Raw genomic sequence first — 26,341 nt, forward strand, 5'->3', positions numbered from 1 at the left:
GAAACCAGGACATGTCTGTCCGCAGGCCACTTTGATCCAGTTATACTCTGGACCCACCTGCGCGTTTACAGGTGGACAGAGGTTCCTGCAAATCACTCGGGCGCGAGATTTAAGACCACTTCCTTCACTCTGTTCAATCTCACTCTCATTATCTTTTTACTCAATTACCTACTCATTTCTCATCGTATAAATATTTAATTAAAAGCAGTGGTAAAAAGCTAAAAACAAAGAAAAACAGGACAGTAAAAGTTACAGTGCAGTGTAAGTTATCAAGCTACTAGTTAAAGGCAGTGGCAAAAAGAAAAATCTTAAATATTTAATTAAAAGCTATGGTAAAAAGAAAAGTCTTCAGTCTTAATTTAAAAGAACTGACAGTTTCAGCAGACCTGCAGTTATCTGGGAGTTTGTTCCAGATATACGGAGCATAATAACTGAACGCTGCTTCTCCTTGTTTAGCTTTGACTCTGGGGACAGAAAGCAGACCTGCCCCAGACGACCTGAGAGGTCTGGATGGTTCATAACAAAGCAGAAGATCGGAAATGTATTTTGGCCCTAAACCATTTAGTGCTTTATAAACTAACAGCAGGATTTTGAAATCAATTCTTTGACATACAGGAAGCCAATGTAAAGACCTCAGAACTGGAGTGATGTGATCCACCTTTTTGGTCTTAGTGAGGACTCGAGCAGCAGCGTTCTGAATCAGCTGCAGCTGTCTGATGGATTTCTTAGGGAGCCCTGCAAGGACACTGTTACAGTAGTCGAGTCGACTTAAGATAAATGCATGGATAAGTTATTCCAGGTCTTGCTGAGACATAAGTCCTTTAATCCTTGATATATTCTTCAGGTGATAGTAGGCTGACTTTGTAATTGTCATAATGTGGCTCCTCAAATTCAGGTCTGAGTCCATGACTACACCAAGATTTCTGGCTTGATTTGTGGTTCTTAACATTACAGATTAGGTGGATATTATTCATTTGTCTATAGCACATAGAATATATTTAGGTTTCAGGTAAATTTAGGTATGATGCAAATTAGCAACAACAGGCATAAACCAGTGCTTGCACGTATCGAATATGCACAAACAGGCATTGGGAGAATACATACGCTATTTTGGCTGGATCTGAATGGAAGTGGTGTGATGCGAATTTACAACAATTGGCGTTAAGAGGTTAACAATCACAAACTGGGTTCATCAGATCCATCAAGTTCAGCTCTACAGATAACCTGAAACACCGCAACGTCATTAGTATGACGGTACACTGCATTTTTGATTAAAAAATCATTTAAATGGTTAATCAATTATCAAGCTACTTGGTAGATGATAGAGAATTCGTCTTCTGGTGATCAACTAATCAATTAATTTACTAGCTCTACAGTTCACTCTTCCACACTGTAATACAAAGGTCTTCATCCTTGTGTTTGCATTCATTTAGAGTATTAGTGACCCAAAATGAAGCCAAACCGGAAAGCATCATTAGCTTCTGTTACCTGCTACCTGCATTCTGTGGGGGAAAATGATGCTGTTATATAATATAATAATATAATCCTAAACCTTTAAAGAAAAACATTAGGAAAACAATGATTTTCAACAATTTTGACAACAGAAAAAGGTTAAGAATGGTGAGGGCTAGAAGGGTGTTAGGGGCTTAACTGGATAAAATGAAGGAATTAGACTGGGTGTAATATGGTCCCAGGTCTCTTAAGACCTGAGGTATGTGTTTTAAGGGTCAAGTACAGCATTCAGCAAAGAAATTCCTGTCCTTTCTAATTTTACCTTTAGACATGAAGCACATGATTTGATGCACCAAGCTAGACGCTCGTGCAAAGCTTATCTATTGTAAAGAATCAAGTTCAAGTAGTTTTGGAAGCCAAGGTTTTGATCACATTTGCTATATTATTATTATTATTATTATTATTATTATTATTATTATTTAAAAAATGCTGCCCTATTACATCTATCACTCCAATCACTACTAATATTACTTTAAATGCATTTTTATAACCATTTTATTTTCTTTGTTAATGTACATTTTACTATAAAATAAAAGGACTGCATCACACTGTTAAGTAACTGTAACATAGCCAATGAAATAGTAGGAAAATTTTGGTGAGTTGATCTTGGAAGCTAATATTGGATGCTTGTCCATTATAAATGATCGCTGAGAAGTTTCCCCTTGGGGACACAGTGCTGCTGAGGGTAGTGTACTGTTATACTGTAGTTCCCATTTGTTATGGCATCGTATTACCAGGAACTGGAGGTTGCAGGAGAAAGCTGACTCTTAGAAATGACATGAGGCATGATGGTCCTCATAAGGCACTGGGATCAATTCTAACTGCAGCTGAGCCTTTGTTCCACTTCACTTTTTATATCTTATTAATGTGGATTCAGGAGTTACTTATACCAGATATTAGGAAACTAAGTAAAAATATACACTATAAACAGTGTAGATTGATGACAAATAAATAGGAAACCAATATAAAGTTTGATCTCAGGCATTGTTCCACTGCGAGCCTCCAGATCAATGGTCCTTGCCATAGATTCTCCTAGTGTTGGAATCTCTACTAGAGGGATGGACAGCATTCTTCCAAAAGACATTCCCTAATTTGGTGTTTTGATGGTGATGGTGGAGAGAACTGTCTGACACGTCGCTCCAAAATTTCTCATAGGTGCTGGTCTCGGTTTGAGATCTGGTGACTGACCAAAATAGAAATGTTTAATTACAGGATCAATCAGAATAACTTTGTATTGATTTTCCTTTAAGGGGATACGTGGACCCACACTATGCCAGTGAAATTCCCCCCACCTTAATGGAAGCATTTGCTGTTTCTCCACTCATCTGTTTAGGTTATTCCTTTAGTTCGGTGCCCACCTGTATCTATACCCACCATTCAAATACCACATATGTTTAGTAATTATGACCCAACAAAAAAACTGTACCCTGCCAGTCTAGATACCTTACCCACTGGGTATTCGCAAAGGGCTGTGGTATGATATGACATCTTGAGATATAACAGCGGTGTCTGTGTTTCCACTCGGTTCTACAGGGCGAACAACTGGAAGAACACAGCCCTGTGTGGAGACTCAGAGAACATGGCTCTCCCCCAGATCCATGTCCTGTCATCTTGAGCCACCTAGTGGCACAAAGTTAGCTGTTTCATTTAGGATCGTCTAATTGAAGAGAAGTACATGCATATTTGGATTATTTCCCCTAAAACAAACAAAATTCTATAATTGAACGTTTTAACTATGTTTTACAAAATAGAAAAAAAAAAGAATTATTTTACCACATACAACAGTATTTGTGATATATTGACTAAGGTGGAGGTTAAGGGTGAGTTTTGAGAGGTGCATTTTAGATATAGTCATAAAATAATAATAATAACACACTTTATTTATATATAGCACTTAAACTTCTTTGCAGAGACACAAAGAAATGGATGGGAACATTAACAGATAAAACAAGAAAGTAAGCCATTGAAGTGAACATAGCATTTTTAGGGACTTAAAAGAAGACATGGACTCTGACAGCCTAATTTCCTCAGGCAGTACGTTCCAGAGCCTCGGGGCCCTGATGGCAAAAGCTCTGTCCCCTTTTGATTTCAGCTTGTACTCTGGGAGAGACAGTAGACTCCTGCACGAAGATGTCAGACTACCCAGTGGTTCACAAGGACTGAAAAGATCCATAATATCTAATCCGGAGCCAGTTCAGTCCTGTAGGGAACTCGGCATACTGAGGTCAGTGGGCTTGCACCATGACTACAGATCACGTCACCCAGGGGAGGCATATACTGTATATGGAGAACAAAATTGGTCCAAGAATTGACCCTTGAGGCACACCATAATTGATATGAGAAAAAGATGACGTGAAGTTGTTAACAGACAGAAAACTTCCTGTTGCTTCTTGATACAAATATGATGAAAAACAGTTAAATGCAGTACTAGCTATGCCCACCCAGTCCTCCGTTTGTCTAACAGAATTATAATAATAATAGTAATAATAATAATAATAACTTTGATTTATATAGCGCCTTTCACAAACCCAAGGACGCTTAACAAACAGGGGGGGATTGCCATTGTCAACTGTGTCAAAGGCAACACTCAAGCAGCACCAGTATTGAGCACATGCCAGCGTCGGCGTTCATTAAAAGGTCATTAGTGACTGTGAGAATGGCTGTCTGCTATGCACTGCTGTGATACTGACAATAGCCCGACTGGAACTTTTCAAAGATGCTATCATCTATCATCTAACATCTATAAAGGCAGGATTCGGGATAATCACAGATCTTAATAACTCTACCTTTTCAGCAAAGTGTGGTTTTAAAACTTCTCACAATTAGCAGAGGCACAGGGAGAGGCTAGGTTAACTAACTGATCACCAGGAATCTAGTTTTGTGCCTATGAGCAGAAACAAGATTAGGAAAATGCCGTGTTCTTGTGTCTTTCCCCATCCCATTATAAAGAAGTTATAAGTCTTTCATAGCTGCAAAAGTGGACCTGGGGAACTGATCTCTTCCATCTATATTTGGCTTTTTCAGCATTCTCATTTACAGCTTTGGATTCTGTCATTTAACCAGGGCTGTTTTGCAGTATTTGAGCTAGATTGAGGAACACAGAGAATTAAAAATGGCCAAGTCATAGATGTATGAGAAATCAGGTAAAACATTGACAAGGGAATTGAACAGAGTACAGAAATTAGAAGCACTGTGCTCATTTAAGAGTATACGTAGAGGGAGATTGGACTGTACTAGTAACCTGTAATTCACAGTTAAAAGTAAAGAGTTTGTGATCTGATACAAACATGGCCTTGATTTCCACAGATGGTATTTTCAGATGAATAATCTAGGGAACAGGGAATTTTATAATTTGTTACTTGTGAATTGTCCAATTTCTGTCTTTGCGTTAGGTAGAATAACTGTTCACCATATTTAACATTACAACTCCAAGAAGAAAACACAGCTGCAGGTCTGGTGGTGTTCTGGAAAGTCATATTCAAGGCCTAGAAGTTATGATTTGCCTAGCCTTTTAGCTACATCATTAGCAATGGTCAGGTGCTGATGTGTATCTTTGTCTATTCCTGTGCAGATCCCAGTGGCTCCCCAGTGTGTGACCAGTGCCTTCCCCGGTACAGCGGCCCACAGTGTGTCGAGTGCAGCGCCGGCTTCTACAAAGCATCTGGGGTTTGTGTTCCATGTGACTGCAGTGGTAATGCAGACCCCAAGGGCCCCGCCCAGATCTGTCACCCTGACACCGGCCATTGCCTCCGCTGCATCAACAATACCACCGGGCCCCAGTGCGAGCTCTGTGCTCCAGGCTTCATAGGGGACGGCAAAGCACATAACTGCACCCGTCCAAGTAAGACCAAACTACAGTAATGTTGCATACATTTTCATTTCCTTTATGAGGAAACACAAGTACCAGAGTATTATATACAGATTCTCACTGTTGAGTAGTACATTAAAACAAATGTCAGCCTGCAGACTAAAATCTCCCAAAAATGTCAAGACTGCAGTGTGCTGGTTCTCAGAAAATGCCAGTAGTAATAATGATAACAATAATCTTTATTTGTAGAGCACTTTTCAAAAACAAGTTACAAAGTGCAAAGACAACAATACAAGCAAGAAAACATTGAAAAGACAAAAATACATGTTTAAGATAAATATAAAATAAGTAAAATAGAATAAAATAAATGGGATAAAATAAAGTCTAATAAGATCAGGAAAGGCTCTCCTATAAAAGTATGTTTTAAGAAGGGACTTAAGAGTTCACTGACTCAGCCGACCTGATTTCCTCGGGCAGGCTGTTCCAGAGCCTTGGGGCCCTGACCGCAAACGCTCTGTCCCCTTTAGTTTTCAGTCGAGACTCTGGAACAGACAACAGACCTCTTCCCGAGGATCTCAAGGTACATGCTGGTGCGTATGGGACTAAAAGGTCAGAAATATAACAAGGCGAGAGGCCATGAAGAGCTTTAAAAGTGATCAATAAAATGTTTAAGTCAATTCTAAAACATACTGGGAGCCAGTGTAATGAAGCTAAAATAGGAGTAATGTGGTCATATTTCTTTGTTCTGGTTAAAAGCCTGGCAGCTGAGTTCTGGACAGTCTGGAGTCGATCAGTAGATTTTTGGGTTAAACAAGTGAAAAGGCTGTTGCAATAATCCAGGCGTGATAAGATGAAGGCGTGTAAAATGGTCTTGGTGTCCTTAAAAGTTAACGTAGATCGAATGTTTGCTATATTTCTAAGTTGATAAAAACATGGTTGAACAAGCTTTGTGGCGTGCTGCTCAAACCAGACACCAAGGTTCTTTGCAACAGGCTTAATGTGATTTACTAGGGAACCAGCAGATGGCAATATTTGAGTTCAGCTGAAGGAAATTATTTGACATCCATTTTTTAACTTCACAAAGGCAGTCGGTAAGTGAACTCAGCATTCCAGGGTCAGGATCTGACGGGCAAGTACATTTGTGTGTCATCAGCATAAATATGAAAAGAAATGCCATGTTTATGGATAATATGTCCAAGGGGAAGCAGATACAAGGAAAACAAAATGGGTCCTAAGACCGACCCCTGAGGCACACCATATTTAACTGGACAGAATGAGGAGACATAATTGTTTACAGACACGCAAAACTTCCTATTTGACAGGTAGGATGAAAACCATTCTAAGGCAGTCCCATAGATCCCCACCCAGTGCCTCAGTCTGTCTAACATGATGTTGTGATCAATGGTGTCAAAAGCAGCGCTAAGGTCCAGGAGTACCAGGACTGAGCACATACATTCATCAGCAGACATTAAAAGGTCATTGGTGACATTAAGCAGGGCAGTCTCAGTGCTGTGGTACTTCCTGAAACCAGACTGAAACTTTTCAAATAATTTGTTATTTTCCAGTACAGTGAGCAGCTGTTTGGACACAATTCTTTTTCGATTCTTTGCAATAAAAGGCAGTTTTGAAATTGGTCTAAAATTTTGATGGAGGGAGGGATCTAAACCAGGTTTCTTTAAAAGTGGGTTCACGCAAGCCGTTTTAAAATAATCAGGGACACAATCAGTAGATAGGGAGCTGTTAAAAACAGAGATCAAATGGGGCCCAACAGAATCTATTACTTTCAGTAAAAACTTTGTAGGTATTACATCAAGTGGGCTGGAGGACACTCTCATTTGTGATACTGTTTTTAAAAGCTCAGACAAGTCGATGGAATAAAACTGGTTAAAACTCTCTTGTTGCTTGTGAGGGACCTCTGAGTAAGAGGCCGCGGGGGTAATAGAGGCTCTGATTAACACCACCTTATTGGTAAAATAAGATAAAAACAATTCAGTCATCATTACTTCCAGCTGAGGCACAAGGAGGGGTTGGGTTCACCAGCTGATCCACAGTCTTAAATAGAAACCTGGGGTTGTGTTTAAGTGTAGTAATGAGTTCAGAAAAATAGTGTGTTCTCGCATCCTTAACCATGTTATTGTAGTTAATTAATAAATCCTTCAGACTGAGGTAATGGACTTGGAGACTGGATTTTTTCCATCTGCACTCTGCTTTCCTGCATTCCCTTTTTAGGCTGCGAATACTGTCATATCCAGGGTTGCTTACTAGCTTTAGACGTAGGCCTAACCTTTAGAGGAGCAGTAATATTTAGTGACGACAAGCAGATATGATTGAAGTGATCGACCAGATTGTTAGTGTTGGAATCAGACAGGTGTTGGCTTTGGCTCTGAAAGAATGTGCAAAACTTTAAAACACTTTGTTCATTAGAGAAGCGAGAACACGCGGCAGCATGAGTAACGGGTGAATCGCAGCTAAAAACAATACATCTGTGGTCAGATATGGTCATGTCCACTAATTCCACAGAGGAAATGCCCAAGGTAAAAACCAAGTCCAGTGTATGACCACGGTTATGTGTTTGCCCTTTGACATGTTGTTTGAAGTTAAAAGAAGTGGCCATATCTAAAAAGTCAGTTGCATTAACATTGGTGGGGTCATCAACATGAATATTAAAATCGCCACAAAGAACAATTCTGTCATAATTTAAAACCAGACTAGATAAAAATTCAGGAAGTTCTGATAAAAATCCTCCAGGCGGTTTTGGGGGTCGATAAATTATAACAAATATGATAGGTTGCAGCCCTCCAACTTTAAGAGTGAGAACTTCAAAGGAGTTAAATTCATCACGGCGTACTTGATGACATTTAAAATTTTTCCTATACACGCTCACTAGCCCACCACCACGACCACTGACCTTCAGTTGACTTAAACAATCATACTGAGGCAGACACAGTTCAGCTAGCTGGCTGTAGTCATTCATTTGCAACCATGATTCAATTAAAAACATAAAATCTAGATTTGCAGACAAGATAAAATCATTTAAGATAAAAGTTTTACTTGACAGTGATCTCACATTGAAGAGAGCCATTTTAAATGCAATTGTTTTGGGTGCTGGAGTTGGTGCAGTTGTCCTAATCCTTATAAGATTACTATTATTTCTGTGTGGGATGTGCACATTTCGGTTCACTGGTCTATGCGTGATGATGACAGGAATAGAAGTCTTTGAAACAGCGCTGGAAGCAGACGGCTTTACATGCTAGCAGGTGGAGACAGTTGTTTGTGGCAGTGAGGCAGAGATCTGTTCAGTGAGCGGTGGTGTGTCCAGGTCTGCTGCATGAATGATTAGTCATTCACATAAGTCATGTGTGGACCGCACCACATGCTGTATGTGAGCAGCTAACATTTCTGTAAGTAAGCCAGCATTCACATTATTAGGGCTCAGAAACTAATGATTATGTAAATAGCTTATGGTCTTATTAGCAAATGTAATGCAATTATCAGTGACCATGTCGATGTTTTACATTCATTACATTATCATCAAAGCTACTGTTTAATTGTTTTAATGTTTAAAAAAGAAGATGTGACAACACCCAGGCTTGAAAGGCCCTGCACACTTACACAGGGGTGTTCAGTTACTCTGCAATTGTAAAGTGTAATTTGTCTCACCACAGCAAATGCAACAAAGTGAATTTAAAAATCAGGTCCCTGGAACAGGTGAAGTAAATGGATTGCAGCCATTATTAATGGTAATTAAATAATTATAAAGTATCGACAGTGTGGAATCATGAAAAAGTGTATTGTAAGTAAATCACTTACAGTTGGACATTGCCTCACATATGACTGTACACAGCTGCTTATCAAAGACATCAGCTGTGTAACGAAACACACTGACTGAAAGTAATTACTTAGAAGCTTACAATTGTTAAAAAGAAAAAAAAGAAATGCAGCATGTGGATCTGCAATATGATGTAGTTGTCTTTTTTGTCACAAGGTGTCACTATTACATCAACAACCAGTCCTTTCTCATTTCTCAGCCACTGCCACGATTCCTCTGCTCACCAACTTGCCTCGCGGCTTTCCCTAACCGAAATGCGAGCTGAGGAATCGAGGAAGTGACGAGGAGAGAGGAGTCAAGGCAACAGACATTTAACAAAATGATATATCCTTGCTTCGCAGCCGTCATTCGACAGCCTGCCACTGTGATCTCTGTCAGATGAGTTGACCAACTGGCCAGTTATTCATAAAGGCTACTGATCATAAACAATCCAGAAACATGTCTATCATCGTTATGACATGTAGGAACACGTTGAACAGTCAGAGAGATGGGGACTTGAGTTTGAGACTTAAGTCGCACACACAGTGACTTCAGACTTGACCTGAGACTTGTCCTCAAAAGACTTGACTTGTGAACAATGTTTATTTTTAGGACGCTGTCTGCCATCACGTTAATTATTACCGTTGGCTGCAAACAGGTTACAGGTTTATTGTTGAATATGTAAAGTTACAGTTTTATTTTGTTATAACCATAGGCGGGGGCATGTCCCCCTCTATCAGAGGGGTGTCCCCCCCTTAAAAACCAATCAAATAATAGAATCAGAATTAGAATCAGTTTTATTGCCAGGTATGTGTAAACATACGAGGAATTTGACTCAGGATTGTACATTGCTCACAATTGTGCTTACTTATACAATAATACCATAACCCAATAAGAAAATAATAATAAAATAAAATCAGTAGACAACACTAATATACACACTATGAACAAAACAATATAGACATATTGACAAATAGTTCAGTAATCAGAGTGCAAAGGATGCAAGAGTAAACTATTACTCATTATGTACATGTTGAAGGTGGATATGATATACAGGTACACATACACATACATGCATACATGTGTACATGTACACAGTGTGATGGAGCATAGTGCAAAGGATGCTGGAAAAAATAAATAAGACTTATGACCTGAGGTAGGTGTATTGGTATACAGTATATACAATAGACCTATTTCCATGCACGCAGTAATGTTACAGCAAATATTGTGGGACATTTAAACAACAAAACCAAAAACTGTAGTAATAAAGTTGACAGGAAACTCTCCAGAGGAAACAGAATTCAACTTTTAGCTTCTTAAAACATGTTTAGACGGCCCTGACGAAGCTCAGGATTGATCAGGAGGACGGCAATTTCATTGTATGAACCTGGACTGTGTGTGAGACCTTTTGGGCGTGTAGAACACAGAACATTCATTAACATTAGATCCTGACTGATCCTGTCAGCGTGTTGGTTGATTTAAATAATCGCTGCTGTGCCTCATGCGTAAATTCGCACTGCGTCTCTCAGACACACCTACCCCCAACCCCTCTGCTGGTAATCACAATGTTAATTCTTTGACCCATCTCGCATCCTCGCATCTTTAGCCTACATTCACTGATAAAAACATCAGTAATATCCACCTGAAATGTCATTAAATCATCTGAAATAACTAATAGAACTTCTAAATACAAAAGGAACACTGCAGAGTTCTGCTGCCCCCATGGTTTGTCTTCCACCAAGGATACTCCAGTGTTTCCTCGCCAATAGCTCCTCCAGCAAGCCTCCTCTCTTTGCTCCTTGCTCCTCTAGATGCTTTTTAGGAATTGAGATGTCCTCCAAGATCTGAAATCAATTTCTGGTTCATAGGCAGGAGAGCGGAGGAGAGAGGAGACTAGGAGGCACAAAATAGAGAAATGAGAAGTCTGTTAATTATTCAGTAATTCCAGGTCTTTGTTGCATTGGCCTATCAGGATTGTGAATTTAACAAAGTAGTGAAATAAAATCTTAAAATGTTTACTAATGTTTTCGATGCTTTCCTCTCCTCAGCACCCCGACACCTTCCCATACCAGTAGACACAACCACAACAGAGGCGCCCACATCACCTTCCCCCCCGCCGCCCAACACCAGCACCACTTTCACCTCTGCCACAGCGAGAGGGGTCCCAGCTTCCACGTCCAGCAGCAACACGAGCACTGCGCTGAGCACTGCCGCAACCACCCAGGCCCTGTTGACCAGCCTGAGCAGCCCCACTGACAACACCACAGCGGCCCTGACGGAAGTCTCCTGGACGCAGTTCAACATCATCATCCTGGCCGTCATCATTCTGGTGGTGCTGCTGCTGCTGGGCTTTGTCGGAGGCGTATACACCTACCGGGAGTACCAGAACCGCAAGCTCAACGCTCCCTTCTGGACCATTGAACTGAAAGAGGACAACATCAGCTTTAGCAGCTACCACGACAGCATCCCCAACGCTGACGTGTCGGGCCTGCTGGAGGACGAGGCCAACGAGGTGGCGCCCAATGGCCAGCTGGCACTCACCACGCAGGGCAACTGCTACAAAGCTTAGCACGCCATCCATCCCTAGTCTAAATACCTAAATTTACAGATGACACAAAGCTGCTGGAAAGTACCAAATCCAAAGCTCCTTCATATATGACTGCTTGTTGTTACCCTGCTGGTCTGTGGCACTTCACAACGTTTGGCAAACTGACAGTGAGATCAAGTAGATGTGATTTAAAGATATGGAAAAGAGACGCAGACCTTCCACTTGAAACATTTTCCCTTTTTGATTATGATTTTGTGTGGAATGGGCGATCAGTGAAGTGGGTCCAAAGAATAAAGCGTTTTATTTGAGTTGTGCCTGCAGAGGGCGCTGTTGTGCAGATTAGTTAGGTAATTGGCATGGCGTGAGACAGGTGCAAAGCTTACACCTGTTTGCTGAAACGATGATCCTGACACGGGTTAGTGGAGGAGCCTAGCATTTCAGATCTTTTTAAAATGGACTTTAGACTGTTTAAGTTATAATTGGATCGCTTTCACAGTGATCTTAAACTGAGACAATGATTGTTAAATGAATTTTTATTCAGTTCTTATTTATTGGTTGACTTTTCATTCTCGGGAGAAATGCTGCACATGTATGATGTGTTTATTCATGGTGTTTTATCTTACGTGCTGTCGAATGGTAATTTGAATTGGCCCGTATGTTTTCATGTATAGTTTGTGTGTTTTGGATAGAGTCCTAAGGGGAGGTGAAAGCTGCTGGTACAAGTATTTTAATGACCTCATCTTATCTTTATAGCTTCCTGTCTTTAGTTAAAGTGTGCCGCCTCACCTGAAGTATCTACGAGGAGTGTTTATTTTAAAGAAACTACACCTTACTGTTTATAAACTCTCACCACTTGGCGCTACTGCAGGGTAGTGAATCATACTAGACTCACGTAAATGGCCATAAACTACTTGTAATCTAATCTGCTCTTTGCTGCCTACCTCAGCAAAAGTTGAACAAACCAATTATAAAATGTTTCGTATTTAGTAGAGGTTGGGTCCTGTGAGATAAGACCGTTTAATGTCTAAAAGATAATGTTGCTATAGATTGAAACCAGCCTGCACATGATAAAATGTCCTCACCCTATTGGTCATTGTTACTATTAACAATCAAATTTCATCAGCTAAAACAGTGAATGGCTTCACACCTGATCCTGAAAATGGATCCCCTGTTTTCTGTGTTGTTTAGGCTACCATTGATTGGGTGCGCTTCATTTTACCACGGTGAATGAGTAAAGCTAATTATGGAACTAACTCCTCAGGTACTGGCTCTTTCCCTAATGTGATCACTGTAAATATGATTATTGTACAGATGAATGTGAATAGTAGCACTATTATTGTACAGGTAGAAATACTGTGTGTGTCACTCAACAAGCCTCCAACCTTTCACTCTCCTGGGTGTGATGTTGCAGTCAGCCCACAGCTTTTTGTATTGTTATTTTTATTTCTTATTCTCAGTGGACTTTGCCATATAAACAGCTGCAGGACTAAAATGCACCACCTACAACTCAAAACAAAGAATAAAGTGATGTAAATAATACCCTAAAGCTCAACTCTCAAATAAAAATGGGTTTACTGTTGTCTTTGTGTTTCTCACATACCTTTAATTTAAATCACTGCCGACACTGAAGACATACATGCTTGGAATAATGTTGAGTCTGTTGCGGTTTTTCCACAAAAAATCTTCCAAACTAGTTGTGATACCACAAACTCTTGCTTAAATGTTCACATGTTAACTGAGATTTAAATTGAGCACAGAGAAACTTCAGCCTTCTTGTGTCAGACTATGTTCATACATCATTCTGCACAGTGAAACTTGTTCTGCAATTATTATATAATTTCAAATATAAAACAATAGCATTTGGCATCTAGCATGGCAGCCTCTGCCATCAGTGTGTGAATGTGACATGTAGTGTAAAGCGCTGGTTGAAGAATACAAAGGCGTTATACAAGTACAGTCCGTTTTCCATTTACATCACAGTGACGTAGCAATAAGAAACACATTTTTGAATTAGTGATGTATTGCTGTATGTCATTGTGTCTCATCCATATTGATTCTGTAGATTCATAATTTCTCCCATGTTGCCCTTGATCTTATGCTCCACAACAACGTTTGCATTTGCTCACTTCTCTACAGCAGCCTGTTCATCACTCTGCCCCTTATCACCCATCCTCAGTCGCTGCTGCAGGCTCTCCACATTATTGATGTCATATGAAATTAAAAATGAGGTTCCCTTCAAGTGCACGGAGGATGGGTTTTATAGAGGTGAACACACATCTCTACGTAATGCAAAGGGATTATGTAGAAATAAGAATACATTACTATGTTTGATTTGAAATATATTAGACAAATGATCAGTTATAGAGGTACTGGCTGCAAGGTTTGTTTGATGGAATGTGATGATGGAATGATTCATGCAGAGTATAATTAATGTTTAATTATAGCCTAGTTGAATCTTCTGTATGGAAAGGTCATGGTGGGGATTTTAACTGTAAAGCTTGAACTATCCTGTGATTTGTTACTTGTTAGTTATGGTTGTCTTTGGCCGTGTGATAAATGCTTCTCCAAACTCAAAGCCATCTGAAAACAGGGGAAGTAGAGATTTGAGAAAGAAAGATTTGACAGATCACGAGTTTTTGAGTGTAGATGTGTGTGTGGCTCTTGCCCCAGTTCCTTTTTGACATACAGTTTTGTATGTTTGTTATATAAGATGTTGTAATGTCTATTGCTTGCCAACAAAACATAATTGACGTCATTGTGACTGGGGCCTCTCCATTGATGCAGTTCGACCTTAATATTACAAAATATTCTTTTGAAATATATGTTGACTAGACACTTTTGCTGTAGTGGCTTGTATTACGCCACACTGAAGTTTTATTGACTTTTTACAGCTACAGAGGAATGCGACATTTTCACTTGGTAAGTGACAGAGCAGAAATGGGAAGTAAATATGCAGGCAGGGCCAGTTAAAGGACTTTGATGTGATGTTGACTTACTACTTTCGTCATCAGAGACATGCCAGTGCAGCTGGCGGTATTGGTATGTTGCCCATTGTGTCTGCTGAAGATGAAACGTTAGTAGACAATGGGGGGAAAAAATCTCAGAAAGAGGAAGTAGGTGTTTGAGTCTCGACACTCAGTGAAACTCGCTTAAATCGAGACTCCGTGCCAGTGCAATGGTTTTCAACGTGGGCGTCGGGCGACACCACGCTTAAATGGAGATGTTGGATGGGAAACGGCTGCTCATCCACGAATGGGAAGCCGGCGGCATGGAGGAAGACGGCTGCTGCTGCTGCTGCGGAGTGGAGGCAGGACTGCACCAGCAAAACGCACTGATTCAACTTCTCCGCCAGAAAGAGACACGACTACAGCGAATGGCCCGGTTTTTAGTAGCGGCACTTCTTTTACTTTTTTCAGTCGCTCTGGCTTTACTGCTCACGGTTTTGCTTGGAGGAAGAAGTCATCAGTCACCGGACGGCCAGGTAGGCTACATATCCTACATGAAAAGCCCAGACCTGCAGGGCGCTGATGTTGCCAGCGGGTGACCAAATTAATGTTGTTTTGAAATGACTGAAATGAAGTATTACTTCTAATAATAAATGGCTAGTCTATCAGAATAACGGTGAGCAACTGGTCGATAGGTGTTTTAATTTGCGGTTAAACAAACATGCAGGCCTAACGTTACACGGTCAGAATCTTTTGACTGTTATAGGCAAGACTTTCTAAGGTCAAGGTTTATTTCCTGGTGCAGTGTTTACGAAAGTTTACTTAAATTTGGTCCTAAGTGCTCTGGCAAAGTAAGTCCAATGACGTGTTATAAGAAAAAAAAACCCTGCTTCATAACTTTGTAGCTGCAGGGCCTCAAAACGCTCGTGTCTGCACCACAGCTCAAAGGTGACAACATGCAGCCAGATCAAGAAACACTAATAACACACTGATAGTGTGTCTTGGCTGCCTAGTGTTGTTATGCCACCTCAAATTATTAAACTAAAACAATTGCATCTGTATGTTTACAAATAATAGCCTACTCTTTATTAACTAGGCTAAGAATTGGCAGTAAAAGGAAAAGAAGCGTGTAGTACCCACAATCACAGCTATGTGACACTTTACAGTACAGGAGGCTACACAAAATTGTGAGTAGTTACTTAGGAACGAATCGGGAACAACTTGATAAGTAATGCATTATGTTATTAGGTAGCTGACTCAGAATGGAGGACTATGTATAGCCTAACAGATGATGATTATCATCAGAGTTCGGTAAAGTTAGAAATATATTCACAGATTCGAACTTCCAGGATCAATATCTTGTAAGCAAAACGTGTTTAAAACACAAACAACGCCTCTTTACTATCGTAGTTAAGTAGTTCATACTTAGTTTGTAGAAATATATATATATATATTTCTATGAACTAAGTGTTGTAGTATCACCAGCAGGATATCAGTGATGTGTGAGGTGATTTTGGAGACACTACAGCTTAGTTATTAACAGTTTAGTTATTGAATATTAAAAATAGGCCTACCTAATATTAGGTATGCAAAAGTATTTGTGTTTTAGTATAACCAATAGTATATCATGAATGTGTAAGGTGATTTTAGGGGCACTACATTGTATAAGTGTGAAGTTATTGAATATTTCTGCAGTATGTGTTTTCGGCGTTGCAATTTGAAGACGGTCCCTGCGCACTCGTCTCACAGCCGGCTGTACGTAGAGACCAGTGTTATTTGAGCCGCTCGTTGGACGACTCATTTAGGTGAAAATGTACTTGTAGCTTCTTGTCTACTTAACTACGATAGTAAAGAGGCGTTGTTTGTGTTTTAAACACGTTTTGCTCACGAGCTATTGATCCCGGAAGTTCGAATCTGTGAATATATTTCTAACTTTACCGAACTCATCATCAGTAGGCCTGACTGGGAGAGACTACAGGCTAATTATTTAGCCTAATCGTCAGGTATTGATTACTTAAGAAAACCCCTGATTCACTATGAACCACCTGATGAGCCGCACAAAACCAGCAAGGACTCATTCATTACTCATGACTTAATCATGAGTTAGCCTACTCTTTTTATGGGCCCTCAGTGACACTTCATGCTAAGTAGTTACTAAGAAGTAGCACCTTTTTAGTACTAGTTTTTACTGCTGAATATAAAAACCCTGTAGCTACTTATCATAAGCATGACAATAGTAGTAACTAGGCCTACCATGCATCAATAGTTTATTCATTAATTGTCAGGTCCTGGTTCCTCACTCGTTTCATAGGAACTGCTCACACTGTACTGTGTTATTACTAAGTTGTAAATTAACATTTGTAAAAATAAAAAAACAGATTTGATGAGTTTCAGTGACAGGATGGTCTGTGACATGTGGCAGATAACTAACATATGGAGAGACACTCCCACCTCTGTTCCTTTCCCAGGAGAGTAAAACATATTCTTAATCACCTCATTGGCATGGGCTGTCAGGATGTGGCTTTAATGATTTCCATTTAGCTGGCCAAATCCAGTTAGAGTAGTATTTTCATCAGCCTTTATCTAACAGCATCTAATGGGTTATGAAGCATTACATTTTTTTCTAGCAACAACAAGGCATCTGGTGACCAATGTCTCAAACTCAGCTTGGGTTTACTGGAACAGTGTTAGCCATGATCATGATATGGTTCCATTGACTGAATATTTAAATACTTAGTTTGTTCCCATAAATATTATTAGATTATACATTATAATAATATTATATAACTATTCTACTAGCTACTTCAATGTGGTTACACTGTACAATGTAGTAGCAATATATAAATAAACTGTTTAGTAATGTGTTAAAATATTATAATAGACTGTATAATTAGCAATTGCCTAAACTGGGTATAGTTTATATTTTAGAATGAAGTAAAACAATCCATTATGTAGTAGCCATTACTACTGCAGTTGCAACTGCATTTAGTGTAGTATTATTTTTGTCTGTGCTATTTTAAGTTTTACTATTACAATTTATCATAACTATTAGTTAATAAAAAATGTGTTTGTTTACTTACAGCCCAAGATGCAGCCTCACCGCCTTTCATCAGGTAAATATCTTGTACAATAATCTAGTGAGACTGAAGGCTATGTTGACTTCTGGTTGGGATAGAAAAAATGGTCTATTAAAGCAATCATTCATCAATGTGTTAAACAAGACTTTTTGAATCTCTCTGGTAGACACCATCATCAAACATCAACAACTTAAAGACGACAAGAATCCAAGCGCCATGCTAACAGGTAAAACACACATTGCATAGATTACATGTAAACGTGCATTAGTGAAAGTCTGCCAGGATATGGAAGAGTTGTGAATCATTTCACACGGACTGGTGATTTTCAGTGATGACTGTATTACTCACAGTTGACCTCACTAGATTTTTTCCATTGCCCAAAGCACAGTGGATTAACAGAAAGACATGAGAACAAAATTTGCTTTTTTATGATCAATGAAAAACAATGACATTTCTTTCCTAGCTGTAACACTACTGTGTTAACTTTAGGGAACTGTTTGGTGGGTGTGTTCTGTTTTGTTTTTCTTTACTTGTTTCCTGTCCTCCTTTACTACTACCTGTTTATCCCAGTCAGGATAAGTAAAAGGGAAGGAGTGGGTAGAATGGTAAATATGAAGGAATAAAGGAATAGTTTGAGAAAGGAAAAATGAAGGAATTGGGACATATATAGCCTAGGATATACAGATGGATTAAGGCTTGTGGATATTCAGACGTATATATGGGTTACAAATTGAAGAATAAACAACCAAAAGGGTTGTATTAAGATCAACAGAGTTCTTCCCATCATCATTCATTTGGTGTTTCGATGATGATGGTGGTGGAGTGTGCTTTCTAACTCTCTCTCACTCCACAATCTCAACTAGCATAATGTCAGGATTGTATAGGCCATATAATATGATGCACATTTCAATCAAGTCACAAAGGAAAGGATAAGGTTAAGTAAGAAAAGTTGGAAGCACTTTAAGGGTTGTAAAATGTACACAGCAATACTTCCTGATGACAAGTACTGAAAGTCATGGCTCTAGATTATAAGGTAAAATAGACTCACTGACATCAAGAAGAGTGTCTGCAGGATTTCATTCAAACCACAGAATACATAAGCAGGTTTCACAGATTAGGTCCTCCGCTCTGCTAGAGCATGTGCTAATCAGTCAAACAGGCACTGTGGAGTTTGGTTCTAAAAACAACTTGCACACGTTCAGCTTTTAATGGCAAATAATTGCCCACCTGTGCTTTAGCATGTTCCCAGCTTTACTTAAATATGTGACATATTTCTTGTTATCTAGAAATGATGCAGAAGAGGAAACATTCATAATCAAATGTTTGCTCTTATTTTCAGCTCCTAAAGGCAAATCGAACAATGGGACATATCTTGAATGGGAGAGTGAGAGTGGAAATGCCTTCTGTCAGGGAGGTTTCAACTACTCCAACGGGGACCTAGTGGTGCCCAGAAATGGCATCTACAGAGTCTTCCTGCAGATCACCTATGAGAGTAAAGACCTCAACTGTGACCATGTTAACCTGAAACTCCACAACAAGGTGTTTTTAATCCAGGATAATTACAATGTCGATGTACTTCTCCTGTCATCAGTTGACACAGTGATTTGCGGCAAAGGACAGTGGAGTAAATCCCTCTATACTGCCGGCTTGTTTTCCCTGGAGGCTAACAGCAGACTACATGTGATATCATCACAACCCGATCTTATTGTTGGGAACGAACACCAGGTGTTCTTCGGTGCTGAACTTCTGCATCAGTAATCTGGTGAGACAGTTAGACTCACAGAAATCTGATTTTGAGGTTGTTTGCACTTTCAACCCCATGGAAACCTACAGGAAGATACTAGATTCATGGGTTTTATTTTCTATTACAGCTCATGAAAAGTGTAAACCCACTGAGGAATTTGCAACAGCAAGAAGCTACTAATATCTGCTCAACTGCAGGTTTGCTTTATCTCACTGAAGTTATAAGCTGCATTGTTTTTAACATCATTAACCACTCGCAGAGACATCCTGCTGCCTTAACAATGATTTAATTATGATATACATTTCTAAAGAGCGTGTTTATTTCATTCAATTACATCCCTAACATTTGTAACGCTACAGCCTTTTGGCAAAATAGGCATTGTCAACTGTATTCAATATGCAGTAACGTATAACTCAGTTTGGAATAAAAATAAGCTGTTTGTTATTATCTTCAGTGCAAAAACAAGTTGATTAATTGTCAGAAAATAAATACACAATTTTGAAAAAATCTTATACGTGAGGAATTTAATAGGATCATATTCATCTTTGTGGTTTAGACAAAGCAAGCAATTTAAAGACATTAACTAGATTCTGAACATAGTGCTGAGCCTTTTTTAATTGTTAGATCATCAATTAGATCAATTAACCAAAAGAATCTGATCTGGTACCCTGAATATTACACTAGAAGAACAGAAAAGTTTTTTTCCCTTGGGAGAATGAAAGGGCTCATGATAACCTGCTTAATAATTGTTAATATTATTGATTACAGGTAGATAGTGCTGTTATTGTACGGTCTTAGCATTAGCTGTTTTGTCTGTTCTTTTTGACTTAATTAGAAATTTCAGCTTTTTTGTTGCAGTGAAATTTTCATCTTTTGAAAGGATTGCATAATATGGTAGCCCTTGCTGGAAGTAGCAAGTCTTTTTCACTGTTTTAACCAGGTCACATGTTTGTGATAGCTGTTACTGAAAGTGGTTAACATTAGGTCAGTGTTAAACCCTGTGGGGGAAAAAAAAAACATTCACTAAGATTTAAAATGAGTCAATAACTGCCACTTTAATAAAGGGATATCAATTGGTAACATGTTGGGCATACCATTATGTTAGCAGGCATGAAGCATCTTCATTAAACATAGGCCTGTGAAGATAGGAGGAGATACGACAGAATGACTGGATTACAATGAGATTTAAAAAGCAACATCCTGTGAAAAGATTTGTTCGTAGAAAACTTTGACAGCACTTTGTAACACTAGTCAAGTGATTGGTTATTTTTAGAACCATGTATATTTTCAACCCAAAAGCTGAATGTGATTCGTGTTGAAGGACAACATTAGTCATTTAGTACACAGCCTTACAGTAACTTGAAGTAACAGTCCAGATTTAGTGAAAAACTCTCTGTGGATGGCTGAATTACTTTGTTATTATTTGTACTTGCTTTATAATGCGTTGCCATAGCCAGTGGGTTTGACAAGGAATGCTTCAAGAGCAGTAAACATGGTAGAGTTACCGGAAAACTATCACACATAAACCCAGCCCACGCCCACGCAGTCCTGCTGCCATGATAACATTTTTGTGGTATGTGTAAACATGTTATAGTTTAGATTGTTCCCCAACACAGTTTTTGTACATGTTATGTCCGTGTAAGCAGTTGACTCACAAGCTGTCAGTCTAAATGTGTAACAAAGTCAAATATGACAGTTTCTCCAAGCCAAGGAAGGAAGCTTTGTACACTATTTTACACCTGTTGTGAGACGGACCTGTAAACCAGAATGTGCTGGAAATGTATAATAGTTGAAAGTATGTGCAGCGTGGGGAACACCGCAGTTTTATCAGCTCTTTGTAATATGTGATGGCTCGGATGCTTGAGAAATGTCAGAATACTCTGCTGTAGATCCAGTGATGGATTAAGGGATCATTATATCAATTATGTATTGGTGTGTGGATGAATTTGACTTTTCTCACAATGGGGCTCACTGTAAGTTGATAAAAATATATGGAAGTGGTTTTATTTTTTACATGCAAGGTGCTGTTGTACAAGAAGCTGCATTGTGCATTATTTAATTCATTGCTTGCTGGGCACCCATTACTCTGTTGGTACTATGCAAGTTGACTTTTTCCTACTTTTAAAGAAATTATCATGATTTATGGAGTTTTATATATACACGTGTGTTATGCAGACTGTTTAATAAAAGTTAATAAATAAAACTGTATTGACAAAACAATGAGCAGTTTCCATCTGTCAGCGGGGAGGAAACATTTTGGTTCATTTTTGTCCTACCCCACTTCTCCATATCCCAGATGTTTTTCATACAAGCTCACTGGGGATTTTGGCCATCCCTCAGCCCCTACATTTAAAAAATAGGGGAGCTTATCTCTAGCCAGCAATGAGTATAAGTTTTGATTGAGATAAGGGGGAAGCAAAGTATTAGTCAGAGTAAAATAAATGACTTCATTATTTTCATGTTTATGGTCTCTTGTCCTGACAATTAATTCTCTGTTCACCAAAGGAAGATTCATATTGTTTAGGGCACCTATTGAAGGTGACACAACCCGGTTACGGCAATAGCATTAGTACTCTAGGGAACACAGACAGTTACTGGATGAATTGTGGGAGACCCATGACCACTTAGTCATCAAAGTGAATCATATTCAAGAATTAGTTTTCTTACTTTGCCCCACCTATAGTGGCTACTGATTGTGCTTTTTCTCTAGACTAGAGTTGTTGTTGTCTTTCCAAGAAACCTATTTGGCAAGAGATTTAAAGTATCTTCAAAGCACGCACTCCAGTGCTTTTAGCTCCCAGTACAGGCAGAGTGAGCTAAATTGACCTCCAGTGAGAAAACCAGATAATATTTCTCCATCAAATATGATCCAGTTTCAGCAAAATCAGTGTATAAAGTTGAGCTTTTGTACAGTAATCAGTTGTGCCCGGTCCCAGAAACACAATTTGTCAGCAGCATCATAAAAATTAAGAAAGCTTTTCATTGGATGCTAAATTAATACAGGCCCACAAGGGCAGGATGATTTATCAACATTTTGAAATCGTTTTACTGGAAATGACACACTCTAAAATGTCTTCAACAATAGGCCTACCTACAAAACAACATTTTTTGTCATTGATGGGCCAGATCCTGCCATTTGACTAGCCTATAGGCCTAGTGCAAGGCACAGGCCTATCATATAAAACATAGGCTGAACCTCAATTTTGATTTCATGGGAATGCGATATTTATATTATATATTTACAATATGTTTCTCTAAAATCACACTGAGCAGACAATGCATCTTTGATACTCTCTTGTCTTTATTTGTGTGTTTGGTATTTTTTTGGTGTTGATCATAGCCTACTTAACAACTTTTACATTTGTAACATTAGGGGTGCAGTAGCTCAGTCTGTGGGGACTTGGTTTGGAACCCAAAGGGTTGCCGGCTTGAGTCCAGCACGGACCACTGCTGAAAGTGCCACTGAACAAGTCCCTGAAATCCTAACTTCTCCCCGGGCGCAGCGTAATTAATATTGATGTTTTCTTAATGCAGTATTGTCAGAATTCTGAGGGGGAATCCAGAAGCAGATCGGACAAGAGGCAGAGTTTAAACAGTTTATTTAAACAATAGTGAAATTTGCAATTGGGGAAAGCTGGCAGGCGAGAGTGGAGAAAGTCCAGGGGGTTGATTCAGAGAGAGACTGGCTGGTGGGCTTCAAGGGGGGTTGAATGCAAACACTGGCTTTCAGGTAGCGTAGGCTGAACAGGATGGGTTTCCAGGACGGCGTTTCCAGGGAAGATTCTCAATACATCATGACAATCCAGCAGTGACTAGATGTATGGCTGCTCCTTAAGTAGGCGTACTACAGGTGATTAGATGCGGAGCAGGTGAGGTGAGAACCTCAGAACCAGGTGTGTGAGAAGCCAGAGATAGGCACGCCCACTGAGCACTGCCAGGAGAGTGACACAGAAGACCACAAGACAAAACAAAAACACCCCAAGCACCCAGCATGTAAACCAGTCAGAATGTGAAATTTAACATTTTCAGTCAGTAGTGAAGACAAAAGGAGAGCAAATATATGAATAGAATCAATTCCATTGTGAACTATAAACCATTTTTAATGGACATAAAATACAAATATATTATGAATATTTACAAATAAATCATTTAAAATATATATTTAAAACTAAATGTAAAAGTAAACACATTTATTCACATAAAAAAGATTGCGCCTGTGCAAGTGGTAATAGCTATGCCAAGCATGGGCCCACAGACAAGGATGTCCAGCACACTGAGTTTGCCCCAAGGCCTCTGCAGCTCTCTGGAAACCACGCCTGATAGAGCTGTCACCAATGATCCACACTGTGACTATGGGAAGCAAATAAATAAGTGTAATAAATGCTTCAGGTAATGATATAAAGCCAACTATAAAAGCAAGTTCAGTTTTTTATGCTGACGATACTACTATGTCACATCTGCAGGCAACCATTACAATGTGTAGGCTGCTTCTGCTGAATGATTGAAGCTAAAGCAGGTTTGGGCTTGGCTAGGACCTGGAGGGGAGAACTCCTGGAAAAACTACTGGAAATTGCTGCTGGAAAAGGTGTTTGGTAGGCCAGTAGGGGGCAGTCTTCCTTCTGATCCTAATAATAAGATCCCAATGTCGCAGTGATGGGGACACTGTGCTGTGGGAAATGCTGTCCGTTAAACCGAGGTCCTAACTCATTATGGTCATTAAAGTTTCCATGGCACTTGTCGCAAAGAGTAGGGGGTTCCCCAGTGTCCTGGCAAAATTCTCAACCTGGCTTTCTCCATCTGGCCACCTAATCTTCCCCCAGAGTAATTGGCTCAATGGATGATACCCAGCCCTGGGTGCACTTTCATTCATATTTCATCAGCTGATGATTTACTCACTGAAGAATGATTTTGTCTTGCCTTTTGGGTGAATGTTGTGTGCTTGGTGTGTTTTGTCTGTTTCTCTCTGTTGTGTTCCTTTTCCATGCTCTCCCTGGAATTGGTTGGAATGGTTTCTGGCTCCCCTGGATGGCAGTTGCACACCTGATCATGAGTCTCCACTCATGCACCTGCCCTGCATCCCCGCCAATCACCACACACTATATAAGACCAGGTCCATTGGCCAGCAAGTCTCACAATGAGTATCCCACATGCCAGCCAACTCTTTCTCTCTCTCTGTCATGTGTCTGCTAGTCTTGTGACCATTTGCCTGCCTGCCTGTTTAACCCTGACATTCACTATTTTCAGGAAGTCACTCTCTGCTCTTTGGATCCCCAGCACATTCGTTATTTAGCAATTACTTACTGTTGTCTTTTACCCTCTGCTCTAGTCTGCTTCTGGGAACTGTTCAAACTTCTGACAGCCGTCTAAAGTCAATTACAGTTTATGCTGTGTGGCCATGACCTCAACAAGAACCAATCACTGAGAGAAAGAAACCTGAATGCCATGAAACCATCATGTACCAGATGAAAAAGTGCCTTTCTTTTTCAATGGTCAGATAAGAAGAGAAGACCTCGCACAGCCAGCGGTGTGGGGTATAATAAGCTTTATAGTAAGCCATTATGCACCGACACATCTGCTCCGAGAATCAAACTCCATGTTTACAAATTTCTTGTTTGGTATAATTCCTTAATAGGCTAAAAAAAAGCATCAATAATAATGTTATAACATTGTACAAGCTAAATAGCTAATGTTAGCATTATGTAACATACCATTAGATTATTAATAGTTACTTATTAAAAGTAACGTTATAAAAAAGTGACAAATAAACCTCCTAACCAAAGCTAACCTCCTCAGGAGGAGGTTTACTTCAAGTCTGAGTTTCTCTCCGATTGCTCTCCTCCAGTGGAACCTGAAGCAGCTGTCTGACACACCATTTCATTTCTTTATTTATACTGTAGTTCATTATCCATACATGATCACTTTTATGATCAATCTGTCAACAATGTAAGGACAGAGACATCGCCAGAAATCATGGATTCATCCTTAGAATAAAATTGTTAGCTTACACTGTCCTACTTTGTAACACTGTGACTCTGGGCATTAAGGCAGCTGTCCGCGTGTCAACAGTTGCACTGGAACATTTAACATGAACATTTAACATGGGCTACATTACGGCAGTCACTGTTTAAATCAAACATATCTGTAAAAGCTGGAACTGATCAATAAACAATCATCTGTCATGCTGTGATTAGTCGCACAGATGGAACATTCCCATCATCATGTTGGAGGTGACGATGAGGATGATTGTGGTGCAGCTGAAACAATTATAATCTTATGGTCTTAATGTGTTTTACAGTATTTCATTAAATGCGAAAGTAGTCACAATTTAAATGTAAACTAGAACCTAGACACATTTTCAACTGCAAATCACCAAAATCATTATTATTAGGTCAAAATGTGACTACAATCACAGGTCTAGGAGTTAACTCTTGTGACCATTTGCCAACTCTTTCTCTCTCTCTGTCATGTGTCTGCTAGTCTTGTGACCATTTGCCTGCCTGCCTGTTTAACCCTGATATTCACTATGTTCAGGAAGTCACTCTGTGCTCTCTGGATCCCCAGCACATTCTTTATTTAGCACTTACTGTTGTCTTTTACCCTCTGCTCTAGTCTGCTTCTGGGAACTGTTCAAACTTCTGACAGCCGTCTAAAGTCAATTACAGTTTATGCTGTGTGGCCATGACCTCAACAAGAACCAATCACTGAGAGAAAGAAACATCATGTACCAGATGAAAAAGTGCCTTTCTTTTTCAATGGTCAGATAAGAAGAGAAGACCTCGCACAGCCAGCGGTGTGGGGTATAATAAGCTTTATAGTAAGCCATTATGCACCGACACATCTGCTCCGAGAACTCCATGTTCCTGCTCCTTAATAGGCAAAAAAAAAGCTTCAGTCATTGT

General features: G+C 39.5%; 2 protein-coding genes across 2 annotated transcripts in view; both read left to right on the plus strand.

Moving 5' to 3' along the window:
* si:ch211-158d24.2 (multiple epidermal growth factor-like domains protein 9) overlaps positions 1–13,255 on the plus strand; it is a 42,956-nt gene extending 29,701 nt beyond the window's left edge. The window contains exons 5-6 of the mRNA XM_046034475.1: positions 5,084–5,353; positions 11,177–13,255. Of these exons, the coding sequence (XP_045890431.1) occupies positions 5,084–5,353; positions 11,177–11,697 (791 nt within the window). The 3' untranslated portion in view covers positions 11,698–13,255. The remainder of the gene's footprint in view (positions 1–5,083; positions 5,354–11,176) is intronic.
* Positions 13,256–14,639: 1,384 nt separating this feature from the next.
* Positions 14,640–21,659, plus strand: LOC123960919 (lymphotoxin-alpha-like). Its single transcript, XM_046035956.1, has 4 exons — positions 14,640–15,157; positions 17,704–17,734; positions 17,865–17,924; positions 19,038–21,659. Exons 1-4 carry the CDS (start codon positions 14,891–14,893, stop codon positions 19,454–19,456), a joined length of 777 nt encoding a protein of 258 aa, XP_045891912.1. The 5' UTR covers positions 14,640–14,890; the 3' UTR covers positions 19,457–21,659.
* Positions 21,660–26,341: the final 4,682 nt, after the last annotated feature.

This window comes from Micropterus dolomieu, linkage group LG21, assembly GCF_021292245.1.
Source record: "Micropterus dolomieu isolate WLL.071019.BEF.003 ecotype Adirondacks linkage group LG21, ASM2129224v1, whole genome shotgun sequence".
NCBI lineage: Eukaryota > Metazoa > Chordata > Actinopteri > Centrarchiformes > Centrarchidae > Micropterus > Micropterus dolomieu.